Raw genomic sequence first — 12085 nt, 5'->3', positions numbered from 1 at the left:
AGGAGTTTGTATGTCCTTACTGTGGAATTTGTGCGTTTTCTCTTGACAGTCCAAAGACCTACCAGTCAGTAGGTTAATTGGTTATTGTAGTTTGTCCTGTGAATAGGCTAGGGTTAAATTGAGATTTACTGATGGTGTGTCTTGGAAGGGCTGGTAGGGCCTTTCTCCGCACTGTATCTCCAAAATATTGGAAACATCCTCTCCACGTCCACTTTCAATATTCAGTTGCTAAATGGCATTGTTGCTAGATCAATAGTTCCAGCCTCGATTTGGAGGAGGGTTAAACCTCCTTGCTGGAGCATGCCAGAGACTTTGCACCTGCCACAGTAAGGAGAACCTCGCTCAAAATCTGCCAGTCGTAGCAACTACTTGGGAATGCTTGATTCTGACACTGATGGAAAAAAAATGTTTAGCACCCCATTACTGACTACACTACAGATTTTAATTAAACCTAACTAAAGCCAAAAGGCATTACAAAACAAATCATTATACAATCAATTTAAAAGAAATATTAGCACAGCTTCTGCAAAAATGCTGGGAAATACTCTAACAATGATACATTACAAATGGAAACATATGGTTATTATGTAGGCCAAAAGGAAATTAGTTTAGTTGGACAGCACACAAAATACTAGAGGTGTATGTACAAATGTGTTGAAATCCGCACTGTTCAGAATTGTTTCAGAAATTTAAAACAGTACAATCCAGGCCTTTTGGCCCATGATATTGTGCTGATCTTTTAACCTGTCCAATGACCAATCTAACCCTTCTCTACCACATCATTTTTCTTTCATACACGTGGCTGTTCAGGAGTCTCTCAAAATGTGCTCCTACCACCTCCCCTGGCAGCTCATTCTGCATACCCACCACTTCTGCAGAATCATGGAAGCAGAAGCCTTAGTCAGTTGCCATTCAATGCTGGTTCCAGTAACCCATTTTGTAGTTTTTAAAGCAGGTCCTTGATCATGCATCTTTCTACCCGGTGATGCTCCAAAACTTTAGCTTAAGCCAAACCTCTAGAGTGATAAGAAAAGGCTGAAGATCAGTCAGCTTCTGTTCATCCTCAACGTTAATCTGTTCCATCGGGAATAAACTTAAAAACAGAATTTACAAAGGGTTTTTTTTAAAAAGGTGTAAAGCAGCATTGATTGCATATTTGCATGGTCTACGTTTTGTAATGTCTCTGGGCCAGTTGTATCTGCAGATGTTTCAACAGCTTCCATTATATTTCAATATGGAATTGCAATGGCAAGCATTGGTGGATATGCAATGGCAAGCATTTAAAGGTTGCATGGATGAACTACAACAATTGTTCATCCCAGTTTGGCAAAAGAATAAATCAAGGAAGGTAGTGCACCCGTGGCTGATGAGAAATTAGGGATAGTATCAATTCCAAAGAAGAAGCATACAAATTAGCCAGAAAAAGTGGCTCACCTGAGGACTGGGAGAAATTCAGAGTTCAGCAGAGGAGGACAAAGGGCTTAATTAGGAAGGGGAAAAAAGATTATGAGAGAAAACTGGCAGGGAACATAAAAACTGACTGTAAAAGCTTTTATAGATATGTAAAAAGGAAAAGACTGGTAAAGACAAATGTAGGTCCCCTACAGACAGAAACAGGTGAATTGATTATGGGGAGCAAGGACATGGCAGACCAACTGAATAATTACTTTGGTTCTGTCTTCACTAAAGAGGACATAAATAATCTTCCAGAAATAGTAGGGGACAGAGGGTCCAGTGAGATGGAGGAACTGAACGAAATACATGTTAGTAGGGAAGTGGTGTTAGGTAAATTGAAGGGATTGAAGGCAGATAAATCCCCAGGGCCAGATGGTCTGCATCCCAGAGTGTTTAAGGAAGTAGCCCAAGAAATAGTGGATGCATTAGTGATAATTTTTCAAAACTCGTTAGATTCTGGACTAGTTCCTGAGGATTGGAGGGTGGCTAATGTAACCCCACTTTTTAAAAAAGGAGGGAGAGAGAAACCAGGGAATTATAGACCAGTTAGCCTGACGTCGGTGGTGGGGAAACTGCTGGAGTCAGTTATCAAAGATGTGATAACAGCACATTTGGAAAGTGGTGAAATGATCGGACAAAGTCAGCATCGATTTGTGAAAGGAAAATCATGTCTGAGGAATCTCATAGAATTTTTTGAGGATGTAACTAGTAGAGTGGATAGGGGAGAACCAGTGGATGTGGTATATTTGGAATTTCAAAAGGCTTTTGACAAGGTCCCACACAGGAGGTTAGTGTGAAAACTTAAAGCACATGGTATTGGGGGTAAGGTATTGATGTGGACAGAGAATTGGTTAGCAGACAGGAAGCAAAGAGTGGGAATAAACGGGACCTTTTCAGAATGGCAGGCGGTGACTAGCGGGGTACCGCAAGGCTCAGTGCTGGGACCCCAGTTGTTTACAATATATATTAATGACTTGGATGAGGGAATTAAATGCAGCATCTCCAAGTTTGCGGATGACACGAAGCTGGGTGGCAGTGTTAGCTGTGAGGAGGAAGCTAAGAGGATGCAGGGTGACTTGGATAGGTTGGGTGAGCGGGCAAATTCATGGCAGATGCAATTTAATGTGGATAAGTGTGAAGTTATCCACTTTGGTGGCAAAAATAGGAAAACAGATTATTATCTGAATGGTGGCCGATTAGGAAAAGGGGAGGTGCAACGAGACCTGGGTGTCATTATACACCAGTCATTGAAAGTGGGCATGTAGGTACAGCAGGCGGTGAAAAAGGCGAATGGTATGCTGGCATTTATAGCGAGAGGATTCGAGTACAGGAGCAGGGAGGTACTACTGCAGTTGTACAGGGCCTTGGTGAGACCACACCTGGAGTATTGTGTGCAGTTTTGGTCCCCTAATCTGAGGAAAGACATCCTTGCCATAGAGGGAGTACAAAGAAGGTTCACCAGATTGATTCCTGGGATGGCAGGACTTTCATATGAAGAAAGACTGGATGAACTGGGCTTGTACTCGTTGGAATTTAGAAGATTGAGGGGGGATCTGATTGAAACGTATAAAATCCTAAAGGGATTGGACAGACTAGATGCAGGAAGATTGTTCCCGATATTGGGGAAGTCCAGAACAAGGGGCCACAGTTTGAGGATAGAGGGGACCGAGATTAGGAAAAACTTCTTCACACAGAGAGTGGTGAATCTGTGGAATTCTCTGCCACAGGAAACAGTTGAGGCCAGTTCATTGGCTATATTTAAGAGGGAGTTAGATATGGCCCTTGTGGCTACGGGGATCAGGGGGTATGGATGGAAGGCTGGTGCAGGGTTCTGAGTTGGATGATCAGCCATGATCATAATAAATGGCGGTGCAGGCTCGAAGGGCCGAATGGCCTACTCCTGCACCTATTTTCTATGTTTCTATGTTTAAATAGACAAGGATCCAGAAGAGGACTGGGAATACACGGGAGACTTGTGAACACTCCAGATAATAAACATGAGATTCTGAAGGTGCTAGACCACTAGGAAATGAACAGAGAAGCAATTGTGTGATTTGTGAATGAGTCAACAGGTTGGCAGTGGGGAGAAGCTTGCTTAATGCACTGGATTCAAATCCAGGCCTCGAAAGGATTTGAATTCTATTCCCTCTTTATTGGGTGGGATAACGTTTTATAATTCAGTCATTAGTGAGGACCGTTACAAGAGCTTGATGGTGGGGAGGTGGGTGCAGGGTGTATTTGATGTTGGAAAGAAAGTTATATCCACCTGGTCAGTACCATTTTAACCTCACCCATAATTTGACATGCCTCCCCTTGGCACTGTGCAGTCTCATCCACACCCTTTGTGTAGAATCTATACCTATTGACATAATAGCATTTTCACTTTATCCTGACTGTGGCTGTGCTTTCTCACTTAACTTCCAGCACAGTCTGTATGTACTTGATATAATCTCAAACACATTGTAGTTAGATCCCACCACCAAGTACGTCTCTCCCTCTCACCGCCACTTTCTGCCTTCCGCAGGGATCGTTCCCTACGCATCTTCCTTGTCCATTCATTCCTCCCCACTGATCTCCCTCCCAACACTTATCCTTACAAGCAAAACAAATGCTACACCTGCCCCTACACCCTTCCCACACTATAATTCAGTGCCCCAAGCAGTCCTTCTTGGTGAGGCGACACTTCACCTGTGAGTCTTTTGGGGTCATCTTCTGTATCCAGTGCTCCCGGTGCAGTCTCCTGTATATCGGTGAGACCAGATGTAGATTGGGAGGCTGCTTTGCTGAGCATCTACACTCTGCCAGAAAAATCGGGATCTCCCAGTGGCCACCCATTTTAATTCCACTTCCCATTCCCATTCTGACATGGCAGTCTATGGCCTGCTCAATTGTTGCGATGAGGTCACACTCAGGTTGGAGGAGCAACACCTTGTGCTCCGTCTGGGTAGCCTCCAACCTGATGGTGTAGACGTTGATGTCTCAAACTTCTGGTAACGCCTTTCCCACTACATCATTCTTCATTCCAATTTCCCTCTCTCCTTAACTCCATAACTGCCCTTCACCTTCTGGTGCTCATTCCCCCTTCCTTTTCTTCCATGGCCTTCTGTCCTCTCCTATCAGATTCCCCTTCTCCAGCCCTTTATCTCCTTCACCAATCGACTTCCAAGCTCTTTATTTCACCCTCTCTCTTCACCCCCACCTTCCCACTCTCGGTTTCATCGATCACCTATTACCTTGTATTTCTTTCTCCCCTCCCTCACCTTCTTACTCTGACTTCTCATCTTTTCTCTCCAGTCCTGATGAGGGGTCTCAGCCCGAAACATTAACTGTTAACTCTTTTCTACAGATGATGCCTGACCTGCTGAGTTCCTCTGGCATTTTGTGTGTGTGTGTGTTGCTTTGTATTTCCAGAGTCTGCAGATTTTCTCTTGTTTGCAGTAGATGATGCAGAAGGCTAGCTGCCAATGTTTAGAGTTGTACAGATACAGCACAGAAACATGCTCTTCAACTCACTGGGTCTGTGTCAGCCATCAAACACTATTTACACCAATACTGTGTTGGTTGCATTCAGTCATTTGCTTAATAATGTCGGATCGATGTAACTTATCACAAACCAGGGTATTATAATTTTTTTTTTTTACCCTTTTTCTTCCTACGTTTTTGTCAGGGAGCTCTTTAAGGTGTCAGCTGGTCTGTGGCTTTTATGTTGTCATGTGTCATTGAGAAACTTGACTCATTACTCTGTAAATTCTCCAGACAGCCTACATGGAACGTTGCAGCCATGATGAGAAGTTGGTGATAAAGGTTTTCCGATGTCTGATGAGTTGGATTAACCTGGGCATCCTGCATACCGACCACATCGCCAACAGCCAGCTGCTGGTAGCCCTCTTCCAGGTCCTTGTAAGTATCAGTTAAGCAGCTTTGATGTCATCCCAGCATTGGTCTATGCATGAATCCAGTGTAATGAAGGACACTTCTAGCATCAGCACAACCTGTACCTCCTTTACACTAACAGTGTTCACTACATTTCTCTAGTCTGACTTCTGCTAGATGTTGTTCTATGGACAGCAGTGCCTAAAATTTCCCCTTGAAATATAGTGGATTCTGGTTAATTGGGACCAGTACATTTTGGCCCAGTTAAGCAGCTGCTGTTAGTTAGTACAGTACAGCGTATTTCCTTGATCTTCTTTGAAATAGCATAGAGGATCTGTTATGTCTACTTGGAGGGGAGGGTGGGGGACAAATAGGGGCTTAGTTTAATATCTCATTTATTCATGATATGTTGGGCTACAGTGTTTAATACTACTATGTCTTAGTCAGACTTGAACCTTTAGTTACTAGTAGTCTTACATTTACTAAAGTGACAATTTTCAATGCACCAGTCCTGCTTACCTATCTGGTGCCACCTGCTGGGTAATGAATGTATGTCCATTGGAAGAGGATTAAACTAAGCTTAAGGTAGCTGTGCATGTTCAGGTAGCTAATGAATAATTAGAGACTAGAGAAGCACGGGGAGTGGGTGAGTGTTGTTTTGGTGCAAGGGAGGGAAGTGGCCAAAGTGAAAAATTTGGCTGACAAGAGAGAGCATTCTTGTGTCTGCACTTCAGCATTATAATTGTCAAGGAAACCCTTTGGGACGTGCTGAGGTTATGGAAGTCTTAACAGGGATGTAGTCATCAGTCCCAGTGAGTTGAGGAACTGCTCTCTACCTAATGAATCTGTTCCTGGTCATGAACTGCACTAAACTGCGCACTCTTGTTGGAAGGCATAGGGAAAAGAGGAAGCTGTCCTGACGAAGGGTCTCGGCCTGAAACGTCGACTGCGCCTCTTCCTATAGATGCTGCTTGGCCTGCTGCGTTCACCAGCAACTTTGATGTGTGTTGCTTGAATTTCCAGCATCTGCAGAATTCCTGTTGTTTAGGTGTTAATCAGAGTCGGGTTTATTATCACTGATGTCATGAAATTTGCTTTGTGGTAGCAGTGCAAGGCACAATACAATGTAAAAAGGGAATAAGAAAGTAGAGTTCATGGGTTCAAAGACCCCATGAGCACTACCTCTCTTATCCTCTTTCTGGTGATGGGAAGAAGCTATTCCTAAAATCTTCAGTGTGGGTATTCAGGTTCCTGTGCCACCTCCCTGATGGTACTAGTGCAAAGAGGGCATGTCCCAGACTGTGAGACCCTCTAGAGATAGATACGACCTTCTTGATTCACCACCTTTTGGATGGCCTCTGTGATGGGGAGTGTTGTCCCTATGAAGTCCTCTGCAGCCAATTTCAGTGAATTGAATTGACTTTATTTCTTACATCCTTCACATACATGGGGAGTAAAAATCTTTACGTTACATCTCCGTCTAAATGTGCAATCATAATAATTTATAATAAATAGAACAATCAGTGTAACATGGAGTACACTCAAATCAGCGTGAGTTGATCAGTCTGGTGGAAGAAGCTGTCACAGAGCCTGTTGGTCCTGGCTTTTATGCTGCGGTATCATTTCCTAGATGATAGCAGTTGGAATAGATTGTGATTGGGGTGACTTGGGTCCTTTTTACACACCTGTCTTTATAAATGTCCTGAATCGTGGAACGTTCACAACTACAGATGCGCTGGGCTGTCCGCACCACTCTCTGCAGAATCCTGCAATTAAGGGAGGTATAGTTCTCATACCAGGCAGTGATGCAGCCAGTCAGGATGCTCTCAGTTGTGCCTGGTAGAAAGTTCTTAGGATTTGGGGGCCCATACCAAACTTCTTCAACCGTCTGAGGTGAATGAGGTGCTGTTGTGCCTTTTACACCAAACAGCTGGTGTGTACAGACCACATGAGGTCCTTCGTGATGTGGATGCCGAGGAACTTGAAGCTGTTTACCCTCTGAACCCCAGATCCATTGATGTCAATAGGAGTTAGCCTGTCTCCATTCCTCCTGTAATCCACAAGCAGCTCCTTTGTTTTTGCAACATTGAGGGAGAGGTTGTTCTCTTGACACTGTGTCAGAGAGATGACGTCTTCCTTGTAGGCCACCTCATTATTTTTTGAGATTAAGCCAATCAATGTATTGTTGTTGGCAAATTTAATTAGCAGATTAAAGCTGTGGGTGGCAACACAGTCATGGGTATACAGGAGTAAATGAGGGGACTTAGCACACAGCCCTAGAGACACCATGCCAGGCAGAGATGCAACCAGGCAGAATGCTCTCCATGACATCGGTAGAAGTTTGCTAGAGTGATGATATCACTGGTCAGTTGAATAGTTAATCCTATTCCAGTGGCCGGTATACATCTACCAAATGAACAAGGTAGAATTTCTCAGAAAATAATGAAATGGTGTCTGAGTAAAGAGTCTCCATTTGAACATTAGCTCCAGAGGCTTTAATGTAGTTAGTGAAACATGAAAGTCATTCAGATTAGAAGAATTCTGGTTCACTGTCTGATTAACTGGTCCCACTTTTCCTGCAATTCCCTAATTCCTGCAGAAGTATGTGTGCTGTGTAAATACTGGACATATTCAGTATGGAGCTGGTTTTCTGGTGACCTCCCATGAGTTCAAATAAAAATTGACCTCTTGAATTGCATGCCAGCATCAGGACACAAGACCTGAGAGGGAATGAGGAGGGTGGAAAACTAATAGTTTGAGCTTGTTTCGTATTTTCTAACTTTTTTAAGTGTTTGTGCCTTTGAAGGGTGAACTTTGCAGCCACTGGGTTGACTTGGTACACTTAACGGAGGTTGACTTGGGATATGGATAATATTTAGCTAAACATTCATCTTTGTGTGAGTGGGATTTAATACTGAAGAGAAATGTGGTGCAACAGGTAATCAGAAATGCTGTAAAATCAACTGTTCTTGTATTTCAGAGGCATAACCAGACATCCTCAAATCTGCATGAGGTGGCTAGTGATTGTGTCTGTGCTGCCCTCTATGCTGTTGAAGGCTTGCAGGAGAGTTTACGCCTGGCACTGCAGTTGCAAGAAGGAGTGTTGGCACTTGAGGACGCTTACCACAATGCAGTTGCCTGTGAGGATATGGACAAGTAAGTATTGACCAGCTTGTCTATTCCATGGCGTGAGAATACCAATCATTTGTGTATGCAATGGCATTGAAAATAGTTTTGTGGTAGATTCCTTGAGTGTTCCACTGGTTAATGAGATGGCTACTCTCCTACTTGATCCTGGTCTGTACAAGGTTACCTGACCTTTTCAGCCAGTAAGTTGAGGGCAGAGCCAGACTTACAATAGATACGCTTAGGTGATAGTATTAAAATAGTGAAGTGGTTTTGAAAAGAAAGTAAGAGTCTAGTTAAAAAGAATATATAAGCTATTTTGTGCACTCCTCAAGAAGATTTGATTCTTCATCAAAATGACATGAGTACGTATGGTCATATCATTTCTTAAAGCTATAACTCGAAATTTTCTAGATCTGCTAAAGAACCAACAGATCTGTAGTTGATGCAGTTAACATCGATCTGGGTCTCATCACCCTGGCTGCCTTGGTACATGTGTTAGGATATCCTTTGTCAATTCCAGTTCAGTCTTCAATGCAGTCATCCTTGAACATCAGCAAGAGAAACTCCCCACGTTTAACGGACCAGGTTCCATCTGCAGGTGGATCGGAAACTTCTTCCCTAAAAAGAGACAGTATGTATGACTTGGCATGCATTACTCCATATTATCGCTCATCAACATGGGTGAGCCGGAGGAGTGTGTTCTCTTCCTTCCCCTGGGTGGGTTACTGGGTTGAGGTGTTTATCATCCTTGCTGCTTGGATAAAGTAACTGTTTTTGAGTCTGGTGGTCCTGGTGTGGATGCTATGTATCCTTCCTGATGGGAGTGGGACAAACAGGCCATGAGCAGAGTGTGTGGAATCATTCATGATGTTACTGACCCTTTCCTGGCACCTTTCTATGTATATGTCCTGGGTGGCAGGTAGGCTGGTGCCAGTAATGCATTGGGTCTTACTGTCTGCCACAGTGCAGCTTCCGTACCATGCAGTATGTTCGGATGCTGTCTACTGTGCATCTGTAGACTGTCATTAGTACTGATGTACATGGTCCAGCTCTCTTCAGCCTCCTCAGAAAGTAGAGAAGTTTGTGAAGAGGTAACATCGTAAGACATAGGAGCAGAATTAGGCCATTTGGCCTGTTGAGTTTGCTCTGTCATTCCATCATGGCTAATTTACTATCCTTCTCAATCCTATTCTCCTGCCTTCTCTCTGTAAACTTCGACACCCTGACTATTCAAGAAACTAGCGACCTCTGCTTTAAATATACTCAGTGATTTGGCCTCTACCTCCACCTTTGGTAATGAATTCCACAGATTCACTACCCTCCAGCCAAAGAAATTGCTCCTCATCTCTGTTATAGATGGTTGTCCCTCTATTCTGAAATTGTGCTGTCTGGTCCTAGACTCGCATGCTATAGGAAGCATCTTCTTCACACCACTCCAAACCTTTCACTATTTGATAAGTTTCTATGAGATTTCCTCCTCATTCTTCTAAACTCCAGCAAGTACAGGCCCAGAGCCATCAAACACTGCTCTTGTGTCACCCTTTCATTCATGGAATCATTCTTGTGGACCTGCTGTGCAGCCAGCACATCTTTTCTTAGATAAAGGGCCTAAAACTGCTTGTGTTACTCCAAGCATGGTCTCTCCAATGCTTTATAAAGTCTCAGCATTACATCCTTTCTTTTGTATTTGAGTCCTCTCAATGTTTGCTAACATTTCTTTTGTCTTCCTTACCACTGACTCAACCTGCAAGTTAACCTTAAGGGAATCCTGTACAAGGACTGTGCATGTGGATGTACAAAGTCCAGCTCTCTTCAGCCTCAGGAAGTAGAGGTGTTGGTGAGCTTTCTTGATTGTGTTCTGGACCATGAGAGGTTGTGTGAGATGTGGACTCCCAGGACTTTGAAACTGCTCGTAGTTTTCACCACTGTGCTGCCAAAGGAAAGTGGTGTGTGAGTGGTGCAGTTCTTCTGAAGTCAATAACCTCCTTTGGCTTACTGACATTGACAAAGAGGTTATTTGCCAGGCACCAAGCCTCGGGCTCTTCCACCTCTCTGCAAGTCGTTGCAATGTTGTTGGTGATGAGCCCCACCACTGCCGTGCCATCGGCGAACTTGACAGTGTACTTGCCATGTAGTCATGTGTGAGTAGAGTGTACAGCAATAGGCTCAGCACACAGCCCTGGGGCTGGCACCTGTGTTGAAGATAATGGAGAGGGAGGAGCAGTTTTGCACCCTGGCCATCTGAGCTCTTTTGTTTGGGAAGTCCAAAAGTCCAACACCTAGTTGCACTGTGGTGTATTTAGACTGAGGAGTAGGAGTTTGTTCACCAAAGTCTGTGAGACAATAGTGTTGAAATGAAATTCAGAAACAGTATTCTGACATAAGTGTCCTTCAGTGATCCATTAGAGTTTGTGGACGACAGTGCTGTCATTGGACTAGTCACCAGAGGCAATGAATCCAAGTGCCACCACTAATCAAACTCATGGAGGCGCACATTTCTAGTCTCCTCTCGCTCATCATCAACAACTCTACCGTTAACAGCATAGTTGTAGCAGGCACATATGGTCCACAAAGCAGTTTGGTCAAATGACCAGTTTCTATGCTAAAGCCTCCATGTAATTCTGTGTACTTTTATGTGGAATGGTCAGTAGAGATGATCCCATATTGTCTGGAATTAGACAAATCTGTGTTGCACTCCTGGCTATAAAGGTAAAGTTGGGGTCAGATGTTCAGTGAGGGATCACTTTAAATTATGAAACGGTGAAGGTACATTTGTGGGAACAAGCTCAGAACATTACTCTGAATGTGACAAGTGTTGAACTTGATGAGACAGTAGCTTTATTACAACATGAAATCTTAATGGGCACAGTAGAAGCATCTTTTGTGGTAGTTCTTTCCTATAGTCTGGTGGCCTTTGTGTGTTCCAGAGCCCTGAACTACTGCCGTATTTTCACTGAGCTGGCAGAAACATTACTGGAGATGGTTATCCGCTCACCAGGCCAAGGACTGGGTGATCTTAAAACACTCAACCTCATCTTGAACTGTGTTGGACACGAGCAGTACGAGGTGAGTTCCCACCCTTTGTGTTTTGAGCAGCTGAATATGTAGCTCACGTAGCTTCACCTATTGAGTACATAAGGCAGTAAATGCCTTTGACCATTCAATAGGTTTCAATTAGGTCACCCCTCGTTCTTCTAAATTCCAGTGACTATAGGCCCAGAGCCATCAAACGCTCTCCATATGACAAGCAGTTTAGTCCTGGCATCGTCTTCTCTCTCCATCTCCATTATCTTCTAAAATAAGTGGCCCAAAACTGCTCTCAGTACTCCAGGTGAGGCCTCACCAAAGCTTTATAAAATTTCAACATTGCATCCTTGCTTTTATCCTGCAGAGAGACCTAGATAGTTTAGGGGAATGGGCAAAGAAGTGGCAAATGAAATACAGTGTTGGAACGTGTATGGCCATGCACTTTGTTGGAAGAAATGAGCAGGCAGAGTATTATTTAGATGGGGAGAGAATTCAAAATGCAGAGATGCAAAGGGACTTGGGAGTCCTTGTGCAAGATACCCTAAAGGTTAACCTCCAGGTTGAGTCAGTTGTGAAGAAGGCCAAGGCAATGTTGGCATTC

The 12085-nt window shown here is 43.7% G+C and overlaps 1 protein-coding gene across 3 annotated transcripts in view; it reads left to right on the top strand.

Annotated features, from left to right (window-relative positions):
- Positions 1–12085, top strand: part of LOC134353877 (transportin-3-like) — a 92055-nt gene that overhangs the window by 18139 nt on the left and 61831 nt on the right. For all 3 annotated transcript variants that reach the window (XR_010019694.1, XR_010019695.1, XM_063062377.1), the window contains exons 6-8: positions 5212–5355; positions 8309–8484; positions 11385–11523. Coding sequence is in view for 1 of the 3 variants with exons in the window: in XM_063062377.1 (XP_062918447.1) it covers positions 5212–5355; positions 8309–8484; positions 11385–11523 (459 nt within the window). In the remaining 2 variants the exon portion in view is untranslated. The remainder of the gene's footprint in view (positions 1–5211; positions 5356–8308; positions 8485–11384; positions 11524–12085) is intronic.

Source organism: Mobula hypostoma, chromosome 11 (assembly GCF_963921235.1).
Source record: "Mobula hypostoma chromosome 11, sMobHyp1.1, whole genome shotgun sequence".
Taxonomy (NCBI): Eukaryota; Metazoa; Chordata; class Chondrichthyes; order Myliobatiformes; family Myliobatidae; genus Mobula; species Mobula hypostoma.
The sequence above is the reverse complement of the archived record's forward strand: the minus strand, read 5'-3'. Positions and strand labels throughout refer to the sequence as shown.